The sequence below is a fragment of the Urocampus carinirostris genome, chromosome 15, assembly GCF_059441175.1.
Source record: "Urocampus carinirostris isolate Australia breed hairy pipefish chromosome 15, RoL_Ucar_1.0, whole genome shotgun sequence".
Lineage (NCBI taxonomy): Eukaryota > Metazoa > Chordata > Actinopteri > Syngnathiformes > Syngnathidae > Urocampus > Urocampus carinirostris.
Window position 1 is genome coordinate 5,609,037 of NC_142363.1, and position 17,053 is coordinate 5,626,089.

At 37.5% G+C, this 17,053-nt stretch overlaps 1 protein-coding gene and 1 pseudogene across 3 annotated transcripts in view; both read right to left on the reverse strand.

Annotated features, from left to right (window-relative positions):
* sobpa (sine oculis binding protein homolog (Drosophila) a) overlaps positions 1-17,053 on the reverse strand; it is a 59,159-nt gene that overhangs the window by 13,857 nt on the left and 28,249 nt on the right. Inside the window, exon 5 of one of the 3 annotated variants that reach the window (XM_088354404.1) lies at positions 3,271-3,366. The exons of the other annotated variants lie outside the window; for them this stretch is intronic. Within the exon in view, the coding sequence (XP_088210530.1) occupies positions 3,271-3,366 (96 nt within the window). The remainder of the gene's footprint in view (positions 1-3,270; positions 3,367-17,053) is intronic. 3 annotated transcript variants of the gene reach the window in all.
* On the reverse strand, positions 2,215-2,333 carry LOC148351385 (U2 spliceosomal RNA; annotated as a pseudogene).

The following is a 17,053-nucleotide window of genomic DNA, read 5'->3' on the forward strand; positions in this document are numbered from 1 at the left end:
CTAAGAAAATGAATGTTAATATTTGGTATAGTAGCTTTTGTTAGCTATTACAGAGGAAAAAATACATGCGAAAATAATTAAGTTGAAGTTATTAATTCAATTTCTGCATTAAGTTATTGTTGGTATTATACTGATTAAAAGGATAACCACAAACCTGTCTTTTTTCATTTTCTCCTTTCATTTCATTCTTTTTTTTCTTAACTTCTTTATACAACATAATAATTCGTAATATAATGCATCAAAGTAGGTGAGCCGTTTTACAGCTGGCTCTCTTTAATGAGTTAAGTCGAAAAAGCCGGTTCTCTGAAAAGAGACCGACATCCTTTCACTACACAACTACCACGGAATGATGCATGATGGGAAATCCCCAGGCGGCAGACGCATGCGCGCAGTAGCATCAAAGCGCTCGCTTCGTTTGCAACGAAAAAAATCTATACCGAGATAGAGGCTACCGCGGCAAACTCGTTTGACTTGAGTGATTTGCCGTTTCGTGATAGTCGGTGTATACCGGATGGTACCCATAATTGACAAATTTGCGTTTTTCCGTACATATTTTCTTTAACGTCGTACATGTCTTAAAATACATAATAAAGGTACTTTGTACGGCAAAAACGGACAGGTTGACAAGTATGCTATCCATCCCTAGTTACCACAATAAATCATAACTAAATTCAAGTGAAAAAGGTCTTCTTTACAGATGAACTTTATGGGGAAATCATAACATTTAAAATATGAATGTGCTAAAACGTTTCTTCACCCTTAAATACAGATGGAGAGCACTTAACGCGAGCCCGCTGTGAGTGAAACTCTGCTGCACATTAAGCTAATGGAGTTATGCTCTTCACATCCTGCACACAGATGTTTGCAGTTGAATTTCATTACGCTCATTTATTTCCACCATGGCCATGGACTACTCGTAGTTTAACTATTCGCAGTTTGACAATTATGGTGCTTTTCACTGGTCAGCCATGACGGACAATCTTAATCTGTGTATCATGTGACCTATTGACAAAGGCAAAGTGTTAAGAACATTAGTTTAAAAAAATTAATTAGTTACAGTTACTCACTACTTTTTGCAAAAAGTAACTGAGTTAGTCACGTAATTACTGAAAATCAGTGGTCTGAAACTCAATTGAAAGGGACAGTGTTATGTTTGTCCACTTGATGTCACTGTCATGTGTAGTCCAACCAAAAACGAGTCCAATGTAGACTACAAACAACAGAGACTGAAAATGAGCAAAAGCACCATTTTTCTTATCGTTTTCACCTAGCACTTCAATATTTTTAAAGGAATAAAAATAGGTAAGAATAAATAAGAAAAATGGGCAAAAAATGTAAATGGGAATACAAAGAAAAGTTTGGGAAAAGAAAGCACAAAAGGGAAAAAGAAAGAAAAAGAAAGGAATTAAGGTGAAAAAAGACTGAGACAAAGAGAAAGGAGAAAAGAGAAACATTGAAAAAAGAAACAAAGGAAAAATACAAAAACAAAAGGAAAAAGATGAATAAAATAAGGAAAAAAGGATAAATTTTACATATGTATATAAACATATTAACACTGAAAAACACAATAAATATGATCAAAATATAACTAAATCTACCAAAAAGAACATTTAATACAAAACAGTCGGTTGGATTACCCCGTTACTGAAAAATGAACAAATAGCGTAATGGCGCTATTTGTCTCACCGTTATTCCCAACACTGCAAATGACAATGCCAGTAGCCTCAGTAATCCGATGATTGTAAATGCAGGATTAGATGAAAGAAGGATACAGTGGATTTTTTCTAACAGGAAATGTACCATGATCATTAAGTGGTCGCGGAGATGTGGGCAATTTGTGCAACAAATGTCAAGAAAAACAGAGGTCTCAAACTCGTCGAACCTAGGGTCTGGATAAGGTTCGGACCGAATCGGGTTTTCTACCAGAAAACCTTTGGTATAAAGTATTGCACTATTGCACTGTAAACAAAAATAGCTACACAAAATAAGATATAAAATGAAAAAAATGAATTATTAATACATGAATCCATAATTTGTGCAGGGTGGGGAGGGTGGGGGGATGTTTTAAGGGTTATTGTTCTGTCTTCTTTATTCATTATCCATTATCCGTTATCGGTCAGTTCATAATACGCTGCAAAGCCTAGGAGCCGGGACTCTTACTCTCAGCCAAAAGGCCAAGCTAAGGTCCTAGCCTTAAAGCCTTGCTGCGATCATTGCGAATGCACCGTTCCCGGAGGTACTGCAATACCGGGCCGATGCGTGGAGTGGACAGAGCAAGCTCTTATTCCATCTCCCAATTGCAAAAATCAATGATCATTGGTTGATCGAGCGGTCATTGCGAATCCCGGCGCATTTGGACTTTCACAGGGTGCGAATATGGGAAAAGGACCACTAGATGTTGCTGTAGTGTCTAGTGCGACCCAAAAAAAGTCCTACAAAGCACATGGAATAACTACACAAACTCAAGGTGACCAAAGAGCACAATTTTCTTACCATTTTATCCCAGCCTTTCAAAAAGAACAAAGGAAAGATGGAAAAATGATGAAAGAAAATGAGAAAAAGGGGGGAAGTAGGAAACAAAGGAAAAAAAATAAAAAATAAAATGAGTAAAAGAAAGAACAAAGAAAAAAAGGGAAAACAAAGATGAAAAACGTTTGTTTTTTTGTGCACTTTTAGCAGTAAGATGGCGTACAACTAGCTCATGTTAAGTAAAATCAATGCTAAAGTCTCTACCTATAAGTATTTTAAAACATGAGAGATAATATCATATTTTGCTTTTTTTAAATAAATATATCTTTTTAATCAATTATTTATTTTACCACTGGTAGGCTCTTAATAATACACATATTTCATATTAAGGTGGGGCCTCAAACTGTTGTCTCTTGGACCGCAATTGGCCCCGGACCGCAGGTTTGATACCCCTGATCCAAATCAAGGATGTGTACAAATCGTTAAAAAAAGAAATGCAGAAAAGATTTAAGAACTAATGACTGAGGGGGAAGGATATTGTCCAGTATTCTCTTGCAGGGGTCCACAACGTGGTGCCCGCGGGCACCAGGTAGTCCCCTAACAACTCTTGAGTAGCCTCCGTACAGGATCTATAAATAGCTCACCAATGAGGGTCATTGTGGTTTCCCAGGACATTTGATTTCCAAATAATTCCCCCCCCTGTTGAGGATGGATGAAAATGGTCCTCACTAATTACAAAAAAAAAACATATGTTTTATGTGACATGGAAACGCTAACTGGTGGTAATGGTTGGGTCCTTACAAGCACATCGCTGTTTGTCTTGAAGACAAGCCTTGGCGTTTCCTGAGAAAAGCTGTGCTGGAGTAATTTCCCACTGAGGCCATCGTCGTCTCTCGCCTGGGGGGGAGAAACAATGGCGGCTTTTTATGGATGGACAAAATGAACACTTGAACACAGGCAACAAAGAAACTCAAGAATGGAAAACAAATGAAGAACATGGGTAAAATAATACTTTAGATTGGTTTAAAGGTAAACCAATAAAAAAGTATTTGAAACAAAACTGTGGCAACCTTGAAGTGAGTGCGCATGATTTGCAGGGCAGAGAACGCATCTTGAAATGGCCAAATACAAAGAAAACATCTAATCTCATCTCATCTCATCTCATTAGCTGTCGCGCTTATCCTTATTAGGGTCGCGGGGGGCTGGAGCCCATCCCAGCAATCTCGGGGCAGTAATGATCATAAAAAGTAAATCATACTAACACTATGGACGTCTCCTTGATCAGAAAAAACAACAATTTACAGGTTATTTAGGATTTTGCTGCAGTGTCAGTAAGGAGCCTCTTGACGCATGCTAATTTATATACTGTAAATCATTTAATCGTAACAAAGCATTGCGAGGGCGCGCGGATTTTTGCTCTGAATGTCAAAGTTAAGACATTCAAATTAAGCGTGCGTAAACGACGGGAGTAATTATGACTCTCTTCAGTTGCCAAATGCCTCGTCATTTAGTTAGTGACACAAATGAATGGATGAACAAGATTACAATTGTCCCTTTGGTGTAAAATAGCGATCCAAGCAGAATCAGCGGGAAAATGTCTAGTACAGCAAAGTAACACATTGTGCCGCCATAAGGACACTCATTTGCGGACCCTGTCCGCAGCTGTCAATCTCAATCAACTACCACAACAGTAAATATTTATAAAATTAGCATTAACATATACGTAGGACATTCTAAAAACAAAACTCAATGTACTGTAGTGACTAAAACTCACTCACAATGGCCAGTACACTTGTGCATTGCGGGTGATCTTAAGCTTTCCCATCCTTTGCGCACTTGACGAAATGACAGGCGACCAAGTATTCATACTACTACAAAGATAAATCAATAAACATGCTGACACTAGTGTTGTAAGATTGAAATATGGAATATATGATTATATTATTTCTTCACTTATAATATCTTAATTCGTACAACTATATGACTTCAGCTGTTTTATTTTTACAATATAACCTTACTTGATTTAGTGGGATACACAACAAAAAATAGAAAACATTGATTTAAATTAATGACGTCTAAAAGAGAACATTCCTGAGATCACACTAACTAAAGTCCAGCTTTTGTCTGTTTTAACAAAATACAATTGATTTTCTCATTCAGAGTTGAGCAGCACGGGTAAAAGTTCCCCAAAGAGGATGTGTTTCTAACCCCCAAAAAGTTGAAGTATGTATCAGGGTGTTCATCCATCTGTAAATTTAACAATCTGAATGTTAGAGGACGCAAAACTACCTGAATAAAAGAGTGAAAAAACAGGGACAATCCGCAAACCCCAAGTTTAAAGTAAGACAAGTGTACATTTGGTATTATCCTCTATCCTTGGATCATTTTATTTGTATCCACAAAGCTGACTGGGTCACTCAAATCCAATGGACACCAACCACTCTATTACATAATGTGTTATGCGAAACCAATATGAAGTGCTATGAAGAATACAAGATCTGAAAAAAAACCTGTTCAGCTCATTTCGCCACGCATTAGCGAAATTTTCCACGGCAACAAGAGATTTTAAACAAACTCAAGGCGTGTTGGGTCAAATGAACAACCCATAACTGTCTCATCAAACAAAAACTCGCAGCTCTGCCCAGATCTGCGTGTGCGCTTGGCACATTTGCACATTCACACTATTATTCCAACTCTAGTTTGTGTTCTGACCCCCTGGACATGCGCCACTTTATTTACATATTGTACTAATGAGGTGCTGGCACTGTGAACAAAGTGAAAGGGGGAAAGAGATGGACGGATATCCATCTATCAACCTACATACATATCTGTCAGTCCGTCCGCCCATCCATCTACCGAACCGTCTGTCCATTCATCCATCCGTCTATCTGTTTATCCATCAGTCTATCTATCTGTCTATCAGTCTATCTATCCGTGTATCTATACATCCATCCATCCATCTATCATAAGTCAGTAAACACGCAATATTGTCAATGTTGAGTTTCCAAAATAAAAAGCAATGTTGGTGTAAAGCCAAAACCTCTCAAAAACCGCATGTAGTGGTTCTGTTTACAAACTTTAGACCGCTCAAAATGTTTTCAAAACAACACCAATGTTACACAATTTTAGGGCCGCGACTAACGATTTTTTGATTAATCGATGAAGCGGATTTTTAAAAAAACACATCTTTTATTTCCTTCTCTTTATTCAAACGTGTAAAGAAGGAACTAAAGACCTGATTTGAATGCAAATAGTGAGTTAAAACTTAATTCTTTACTTTAAAACCTACAAAAAACGAAACAGAAGGATTTGGTACACTTTTACTTCAATGTCTGTGCAGCACTTTGAGACTCTTTGTAGTTAAGGGCTATTCAATAAAATGTGACTTGACTATTGAAGTTTTGGGCGGATAGAAAAAACACAAAACAGCAGAATATTGTATGGTGTATTGTATAGTGTATACACCTGCAATTATGAAACCACCTTAGCCAAAGATCATATTATATTTGGACTTTTCATTCAAAAATAACACAAAGAAAGAGCAATACATTTCATTTTTTATGTATCAAATTTATTTGATCTACGAAATTAAAAAAAATGTTGAACATCTTTCAAAATTTTGTGAATTAATTGTTTTTTTGTGTTGAATCTTTGAACAGAATACACATTCTCAATTTGCAGATGATATATAATAAGTTTGAGAATCTATTAAATTTAGCAACAAACTTACCAGAATCTGCCATGTGTGTTGATTAAAACATACCATTTTTACTATTATTCTTTTTACTTTATTTATTCTACTATTTTCAGATTTGTTTTCTTTGTATTTCTGCAGCACTTTCTGTTCCTTTGAAAATTGTTAACTTTGTAGTGTGAAATACATAGTAAAGCACTTTGGGGGGGTCTTCAGTGACTTTAAAAGCGCTATATAAATGCAGTCCATCAGTGTTCTCGTCTGCCCGTGTCCCTGCATCCTAGACGCATAATTTTTGCTGGGGACACATAGTGTCAAAACAACGTCCCCGGGATGCAACCTTTTTGACACAAAATTGACATTATTACCCAATCACTTTTTTTTTTTAACAAAGATTTACCGCACTTCAAACTTTTCGTCAGGCAGATCCGCCATTATGGTTTTGGTCTCGCAGTTCGAGTTTTCGTCTGCACGCCGATCTCGGCAAACAAGATGTCGTTGCTTCGAGATTACGTCATTGTTGTGGTGGTTGTCAACGAGGGAAGGTTAAGTATGCATACCTGTCAACCTGTACGTTTTTGCCGTACAAAGTACGCTTATTATGCATTTTAAGACGTGTACGACGTACAAGAAAAACGCAAATTTGTCAAACATGGGTACCATCCGGTAAACACCGACTATCACGAAAACGGCAAATCAATCAAGTCAAACGAGTTTGAGTTGTGTATTGAAAGTCCGTCTCTTTTTAGAGAACCGCCTTTTTCGGCTCAACTCATCAAAGAGAGCCGGTTCTCAAATGGCTCACTTGCTTTGATGCATTATATTACGAATTATTATGTTGTATAAATGAAAAAAGACAGGTTTGAGGTTATCCCTTTAACCAGTATATTACCAACAATAATTTAATGCAGAAAATGAATTAATAATTTGAATAAGAAAATGTATTAGTCTACTTAATTATATTTGCATGTATTTTTTCCTTCTGCAGTGAACGTCCAAGCTACTTCATTTTTGAACTTTTTTTTTATAATAAACCTCATTCACGTTGAGCAACTCAGTGTCTCACAACAAAATGTTCATTAACAATATATATGATATAAGGAAACACATGTACAATATAACATATTAAACTACATAAATAAACACATTTGAAAAAAAAATATGGTGTAAGATTTTTTTGTATTTTGCAAGGGAAAATACGACAGTTTGTAAGGGCATAGAGCCGTGGAGGTTGACAGGTATGAGTATGCCTCCGAAAAAACAGTTAATATTAGGAGAAAATCAACACAAAATTGGTAATTTCTTCAGTGCAAGTAATAAGTCGAAACATAATGCAGAAAGTAATAACAACGGCAATAATTCTGGCACGAACAAACGGCAGAGAAATTCTTCGGATGATCGCGGAGACAAGGAAAACAAGTGTGTTGAAGCGAACGATTCGACAAAAGAAAATAAACAAAAGAATATAGATTAATACAATTATTTCAGCAATATTATTTTGTATAATGTAAAATATTGTTGTGAACTGAAAAATCTTGAAGTGATGAATGATTTGTATTACCAATAAACTGTGATGATTAAAACTGAATGAATATATAGATTTATATTATATATTATCGCCAATTTACAATTTCAACCTTGATAACACTAAATTTTGGGGACCCATAGGTCTCTGTTGGGACCCATAGATTTTTGAGCCATCACTTTTCAGAGGTAAAATGAACACTGAGTCCATTGACCATTTGTAGCGTTTAATGTTTTTTCGATTTTCATTTTCATTTTCATTTCTTCAAGCTGGAACCTGTTTGAATAATAGGAGTTAATCATTTTTACCTTCCACTATTATTTAATGCCTTTCACACTCACTTTGATGCTATGAATTAGTGGGAAGTGAACCAATGCCTCCAAACTTGTAGGTGCAAACATGCTGTGCTTCCAAATGCTAACTTAAGCCTGTTTGGAAAATGACACAATCCAGGGGCCTTGTTAGTGACACATACTTGGGTCTAGGTTCGAAGAGAATAGCTGGCAGCTACAATATAATCACCTTCCCCTCGATGCCCTGAAGCTGTGAGATGCAGGCCTTGAGGCTATCTCGGCACCACACAATTGCACACGTGCCACACAATCTTGCTTCCATGCTGCACCAACCGCAAGGTTGTGTGGAGTGTAGCTGACATCTGTGTTTGAGGTGAGGTGACATTTATTGGATGACATGAAGTGGCACTCTGCACCCTCATGCCAAAAGGTGCCTCCTGGGATGAGATGCTGATGGCGCTCTGAAGTCTCAAGGGGGGGATATTTTTAGGTGTGAACAAAAATCTTGACAGAAACAAACTGATGGGAAAATAGGCTCTGTCCTAATCGTCTGTTTCTTTCTTTACTTTTACAAATAGCATCGTTGTATATTAAATTCTGGACTACGGACTGTTATTTTTTAACATTTTAAACATCCATCCATCAATCCATTATCTGCACCGCTTATCCTCAGTATTGTCGCGGGGATGCTGGAGCTCATCCCAACTATCTTCGGGCCGCAGGCAGAGGACACCCTGAACTGGTTGCCAGCTCGTCACAGGGTACACAGGGACAGACAATTTGCTCGCTCATTCACACCTAGGGACAATTTGGACCGGCCGATTAACCTAACATGCAGTTTTTGGAATGTGGGAGGAAAACGGAGGGCTCGGAGAAAACCCACGCATGCACGGGGAGAACATGCAAACTCGACACAGGAGGTTCGATCTTATGACCTCAGAACTGTGCCACACACACGCGCTAACCACTGCGCCGCCGTGCTTCCCACATTTTAAACACTATAGCTTTAAATATGGGGCATTTTTGTTATGCTTTTTTACGTGGTTGTACCAAGTAAAATGGCAAGCTGATTTTAGCCAACTCATGCGCTTTAAAGACAAAACACCACAGAGACGTCTTGAAAGATTTATGGCGCCCTTTGAGAAAAATTAGTTCAATTTTTGCCAACATTATTCATATAATACACAACAGGGGCAAAACAGGATGTGTAACAGTACTCTATTCACTATTTACAACGTACTCACAATGTTTCATCAAACCAAGTCCTGAATTTATTCATCTAATTTGAACAGCAGAAATAGTAACATATCAAAAACGCAACACTTTTCTTTTCGTTTCATTGGGTTCAATGTCAGAATGCAGAAGTTTCCTTTAAATCTTGAGGAACGATAACAAGTGAATGCATTTTGGTTAAATACTGCGGAAACCACTAATGACAACAACTCAAATAAAAAGCCGTCATTTGCATTTTCTTTGTAATTGTTATTGGTTGAAAATTTTGCCATATTTTGGTATCTAACAATACTTTAACCAGTTTTTCAAGTTTCAATCTATTTTTATGTTGTTTTCGCCCAAAACAACTGATAAGTTTATTCTGTTTTTAATATTGGACACCTGCAAAGGAGATTGCATAGGATGCCAGTTTGTTACTTTGATTATCATTCCACACTGTAGTTGACACTTATTTTAAGTGTCTACTCAACTTTAAACATAACAAACTAAACAAACTGAACAATAACCCAAATTATATTGGACAAAAAATGGTCGTGGAAAATATTTATAACCATGTAACTTTTTTCAGTGAAATAAGAAAGTAAAATTAGCAAATGTATGTGTCATGTTTTGAGTGCAGTATCAAACAGCTTTTTTTCCCCATAATAAGTCCTTGTTATATGCCTGTTCTACCTCAGGAGCAGAGAACTAGAATACTAGTATGAAGAAAAAAATGCAAAAAAGCAAAGGTGCTGAACAATGGCATGTCATGATTATTGATTCGGATCACCTGTGCCCGCTCATTTGGCGGCAGCCGCTGCGGGATACCTGATTGGTTCCCTGTCTTTTTTTAAGCCCAGTCCTGTCACCCTCCGGTTGTCAGTCCGTCAGCAAACCTCTGTTTCTAAAAGGCCAGCACATTGACTCTGACTCCCGTCGGCCCCTCTTTTTGCACCCATTTTCCACCCGTCCGTTCCTGATTTCCTCGTTTGTCTCCGGCTACGACCTGTTTTTTGACCCCGACCACGTTTTGCTCTCCCGCCCCAGCTTACGACTAGTTTTTGATCCCGACCACGTTTTGCTCTCCTGTCCCGGCTATAGACCCGTTTTTTCCGTCTTCGACACCACAATCTCTCGCTCCGGAAGATCCACTTCCGCATTTGGAACACGCTCCGATCCTGTGAGCGGCTTGCTTCCTGCGGCTAACAAGCATCGGATCGCGCTGCCTTTCCTCTATATCTCAATAAATTTGTGAGAATCGTTACGCGATTAGGTCTACCCGTGGTGCTGGTCGTGACATAGCATGCTTTTTTGCAAAGATAAAATCGGGCAGTTTCATGCAGCACACTAGACAAAATCTTGCAGGTAAGTCAATACTCTCCAAGGGGTACTTGTCATTTCAACTGACATTTTAAAAGTTGCCCCATTTGATGATAATATTTTTCTTTTTATGGTACATTTTTATAATTTATTATATTTTAACCTACCCACTCCTAAGTATTATCTGTCTTGCTCGAAAACAATAATAATAATAATTTTTCTATTGATTCCAGACGTGAAGCCATCCTCAGCACTTTGAGTATTGCTGTCATTAGCTTCCTGGGAACACTTCCATCAAGCATGCCTGGATTAATTTTTGAAGCGATTAACACAAACGGTGGAGCTATTTATTACTGAATATTGCTGCACTGGTTTAGAAAATTTAGTTTGACGTGATTTAATGAGAGATGCAGTATTTCAGTGGGATTGAATTTCTTTTGCCACATTTACCTTGCTTTGACAATTTTGACATTTGTGCAGCCATTTTAAAAAGTGAAAAAAAAATAGTTTTGTTGATTAAAGGGAAATTAGATTTTGGAACAAGAAATAAATTCAAACGTGAAAACCCAGTAACATGATTTTCAACATTAACAAGCAAAAGTAACCACTATCACCTTTGCTAACTAACTCACTAACTCTTCCATCTTTGAGAACTTTGCATTACAATGCAATAATGTGAGCATGTCAATGAGGATCTCAGTGATGACAGTGGCTTGCTGTGGCATACATGTCTCTTTCTCATCATAAAGCTTGTCATAGTTTCTCGTTTTCAATTAAGATAAGAACGTAAAGAATGAGTATTATTATGGCACAATTTACAAGGACAAAATAATCACTCAGACCAGTAAAACTGGATGCTTAGTCTTAAACTTATTGACACCATTGTGTGCAAGTTGAGCTTTTTTATAATGTACAAGTAAACACTGCTTAAGCCTACTACCTTTGGGAACAAGTTTATGATAAAAAAGTATCTCGCTCACTCACACTCACGCAGTACCTAATATGCCCACGCTAGCACATCGGGTGAGCGACTAGAGACTACGTTTCCTCACTTAAACACTCAGACTTTGCCAGAAAATGAAAACCTAATGCTTAATCTTACCACCGTTGAGTGAAAGTTGAGTGTTTTGTATAAATCACAATTAAAAACTGCTAAAAATGATTTAATTGAAAAAAAAAAAATGATCTCACACACACACATATATATGTTCGGAGTCATCAGCTAAAAAGAAAACGCTAACATCAGCTAGCAACCAGAGACAAAGGTTAGATTTTCACTCTTCGAAATGCAAATAACAAATGAATAAAACAAATGATGTAGTGACTTACCCTTCTAAAGAGTTCCCTTCATTCTCGTCGGTGAATCCACGTTTTGGTTTTTATTGCTGCCTTACCAACGTGGTGTTCCCGTGCCATATCACTCTTTTTGTTTTGTGAAATGTGGAGTGCTCCCACACTTTTGCTTGTCGTGATCTGAATTGACCGTAGCTTTTGAAAATAGCGCCTTAAATAGCACTCCACTTCGCTCTGTTATGCTCCCGATTTGCGGTTCGTGTGACGTCATTGGCTCTGCGGCATGCTCAGTGATGCATAAATCGCGCGGCACAACGAATCAATGAACTAATTTATTGCCAACGCTTAGAATCATTGATTTTAATAGATTTTATCGATTCGTTGTTGCAGCCCTAGTTTTTAAACAGTAAATTTATTTACTGCACACTTAGAGATATTCACCAAAAATCTGAGGAAGTGCTGCCAAGGGTACCCTAAAAAAACAAAAACCTCGTTAAATGCTGGCCAACAAATACAGAAGAAAAATGGCCTGGATTGGTCGCTGAGTCTCCGTAGTTGTAATTTTCGTTTAGTTTCGTAGCACTGTTTTCCGGTTGCACTACATGATACAGCGACATCTAGTGGTCAAATACAAAACAGCGTCCCTTTAAGGAGGAACTGTTTTTAAAATAGTAACCACCATTTTGTGAAGATGAGCATGGACTCGTCAACTATTACACCTACTTTAATGCATTACACATCAGCTGACCGCTTTCATCAGTCCACAGATGTGAAAATGATCCCATTCTAAAAATTATTTTGAGAGAACTTTCAGGCATGTGTCTTGGTCCATGCATCCTCTTCTTACACATTAACATTAAAAAAGTAATCCTGCAATATGCAAACTAAATAAAGGTCTACTTCTCCCACATTTGACTAAAATGTCGAGAGAAAATAAAAGTGCCACGGGAAAACCTTTAACTCTATATAGTGTATACTATATGTATATACATATACACACACACATATATATATTTACATATACACATATACATATATACATATGTATATATATGTATCCCCGCGACCCTACTGAGGATAAGCGCTCCGGTTTCCTCCCACATTGCAAAGACATGCATTTCAGGTGAATTGGTCGGTCCAAATTGTACCTAGGTGTGAATGAGTGAGTGAGTTGTCTGACCCCGTGTGCCCTGCGATTGGCTGGCAACCAGTTCAGGGTGTCCCCTGCCCACTGCCCGGAGATGGCTGGGATGGGCTCCAGCCCCCCCGTGACCCTAATAAGGATGAGCAGTACAGCTAATGAGATGAGGGGCGGCGGCAGTGGCTCAGGTGGTAGAGCGCTTGTCTTGGGATCAAGAGATCACAGTTTGAATCCCGGCTCCTCCGTGTTACATGTCGAAGGTTAGCGCCTTACATGGCTGCTTGGCCACTAATGGGACATGTGAAGCACAATGTAAAGCACTTTGGGAAGTCTTGACTTGAAAAGCGCTATATAAATGCAGATCATTTCAGAGACTACGTCTCTTATATATATATATATATATATATATATATATATATACAGTGGGACCTCGCTACTTGGCGGTTCAGAGCTTCGCGGGTCTAAAAAAATAAAATAATAAAATAAAACAATTAAAAAAAAAAAAAATTAAAAATAATTTTTATTTTTTTAAGCATTTTTGAAGGGGCGTCGCTACTTCGCAGTTTCACGTTCGCAGGTTCAGAGCTTTGCAGGTCTAAAAAATAATAATAATGAAATAAAATATTTTTTTAAAAAAAGGAAAAAATTTGTAAGCATTTTCGAAGGGGCGTCGCTACTTCGCGCATTTTCACTTTTCGCGGGTGGTTTTGGTCCCCATTTACCGCGATAACCGAGGGATTACTGTATATATATATATATATATATATATATATATATATATATATAATGTTATGTTTTGAATGAATTAAGTTGTTTTTATCTACCAATAGGAGGCACTCAATAATACACAACGTCAACTTACGATAACATAAAGTGGAAATAGTTCAACAAAACCCTAGTGGAATTGAAAATCCCAGTTTACAAACAGAAGATGCCAATATTCAACAACAGCATTGCCTACGGGGTTTTTTATGGTCAAAGTCTGGTTTTTATTCCCAATGCTTTCAGGTGAAGTGCATTTCACATTTTATATTCAAGGCAAAAGTGACAAACATTTTAGTGATGTATATTTAAAATATAGCTGCTGGCTGACTGGCAACAGAGAAGTATGCTTTTTCCCAGGTGTCAATATAGCTTTACGGAGCTCTTTTTTTCTGCCTTGGCGATGGAAAATAAAATGGAAATGTCTAGGAGAAATCAACCAATGTACATGAGGATTGTTTATTGAGGAAGGCGAAGTTAGTGTCACAACATGTAAATTTTGTATACAATAATACATCAACTGCACTAATAGAATTATGAGATAAGTAGTGTGCACCCATGTTAACAATTAAAGGGACACTGTGTAATATTGACCACGAGATGTTGCTGTTTTTTTTTGGTGCAAACGAAAACAAGTGTTACAAAGTACATCGAAGTACACAAGCTAAGGAGACACAAAGTTTTTGGTATTTTGGGGTACTCATGGTAGCAAGATGGCGGACAACAATGTGAGCTCCCTCTAGGTGAGCCTCAAGGTATGTAAAATAAATAATGTACAAATATCTCGACCAATGAGTATTTTAAAAAATGCACGTTAATCTGATTGTTCATGTACTTTACATTTTATTTCAAATTAGTTTGATTTTTTTAATGATTTGTTTTCTTTACCAGGGGTAGGCGCTACATTACACACAATGTCCCTTTAAAATACAGTAAAGATAACTGTTTTTTCACAACCAATAACGATAAGTGACAACATCCTACTGCTCCAGACATATACCCAGACCAATAACTGATATTATAAACTGTGTATTCTTACACCATTGGCTTGTAAATTATTTTAAAATTTATTTTTGTTCTGTTGTTATTCATAAGTCAGGGTTGGGTAGGGTTACTTTAACTGGATTACTTTCAATTACTTTTGGATTACTCCAATACCAAATATGCTAATAAAAGACAAAAGAAACTAAATTTGAATAAAATAAATCCTTGTGGGAGTAACGGACTACATGGAACGGCAAAAATGATGTTGGCAAGCTCTTTGGATTGATTTTCATTTTTCTTTTTCTGTCGCATTTGATGTTAGTTTTGCCGGAGATCAAAGAGATCAAAGCCAGGAGAGAAAGCTTACCACGTGTTGTGAGTCATAATTTTATTCATATTTAGTTTCTTTTGTCTTTTATTAGCATATTTGGTATTGGAGTAATCCAAAAGTCATTGAAAGTAATCCAATTAAAGTAACCCTACCCAACCCTGGATAAGTTAATTTAGTTTTTAATATTGGACCCCAGCAAAGGTGATTGCATCGAACGCCAGTTGTCGCGGTTGCCATGGCGCCCAATTAGCCCCACCCGTGTGGTGCCATCTGCGGCTCGTTAACAAATTGGCTTTTTGTCTACTTTAAGCTCAGCGCTGTCACGCTTCCCTTGTCAGCCTGTCAACGAACCACTGCCCCGTAAGATGTGGGCTCTGACTTGGTCCTGTTTTCCTGTTGGATTTTCTTGTCCGGTATTGTTCCCTTTTATTTTGTCCTGTTTAATTCCGTTTTCCAGTTTTGTTTCCGTCTATTTTGTCCTGTTTATTATTTTCTCCAGTTTTCGTTCCCGTCTACTTTAGTTTCTCCTGTTAATTTTTGATATCCTGATTCATTATCTATCCTGTCTGTCCCTTCCTGTCCGGTATCGACCCCATCTGTCCGATATCAACTCGGGCAATTGGAATCGGTCTCGTCGGTCTCTGGCTTCCTGTCTTTCCACGCAAGACCGGCTGCCTAACGTGCATGACTCCCCATTTCCCGTAAAATAAAAGGCTTGTGTGAGAACGTCACGCGATTGGGTCCTGATCCTGTTCTGGTTCCTGACACCAGTTTATTATTTTGACTATAATACCTCACTGCTGTTTGTAGTGACAATCATGCATTGTTTACATCATTGTCACTATCAGCCAATAACGTTGCTGTTCTCTGATTTCCACACCCTTTAGGGCAGATCTATTTTTGTCACCTTTGAGATTTAATAAAAATAAATATATTAAGGGAGGACCTTTAGAACTGGTTGTACATTTTGCATCTTGAGACCTACATTCATCTCCTGTTTTCCTTGTAAGTCCAAAATCCACTGATGTCTTCTCTCCTTATTTTGAGTATCTACTAAACCAGGGGTCTTCAACGTGTTGCCCCCTTAGTACCGAGGAGGTGCCCGCGGACCAGTTCTGAAAATAGCTCACCAGTGCTGGGTCATTGCGATTTGATATATTCTTATTTAACCGTGATTCCCTTAATTATTCTACTAACAACATAGAAAACACATAGTAATAAGATAATACGTTTTTAATTTAGAAATTCAAATATATAAAAAACAGTTTAAGGGCTTTATAAACAAAAAAATATATTCAAGTATTAATAATTGTTTCTTTTTTAGTTGTCCGTCTCTGTGTGCCCTGCTACTGGCTGGCAACCAGTTCAGGGTGTCCCCTGCCCACTGCCCGAAGATGGCTGGGATGGGCTCCAGCACCCCCGCGACCCTACTGAGGATAAGCAGTGCAGAAAATGGATGGATGGATGGATGAATAAATGTTTTTAAGCAGTTAATTAGGAGAAGATATTTATGTATTAAACACATTCATTTATCAATATTTTATTCATCTACTTTATAGGAAATACAACAAACTCCAATTCACTTTAGGCCTACTTTCTAGCTAGCTATCTCGCTTTTTTTTTAGATTTCTATCCAGCTATTTAGTTAGCTACATATCTAGCTCCCTTTTGTTTTTTATCCCCTTTTTACCTCTCCAGCTAACTATTAAGCTACCTTCATTAGTTTTTTAGAAAGCCATCCAGCTAAGTTTGTATTTTAGAAATTCATATGAAAATGGCTGCCCTTTGCATTAATTAGTAACATTTTTAACTAGCTACCTAGCTACCTTTGTAGCTATCATCCAACTAGCTATCTAGTGTTAGACCAATTAAACCAGGTCAATGAGAATGTTGTCACCAAAACATGAGTTTTCCAGCTTTATTAAGTTTAATATGTGATTATCACAGCTTTACTTTAATAATTACATTATTCATTTTTGTTGTATTAGATGCACTTTTGTTCATCCACATATCTGAGTGAAGTATTTAC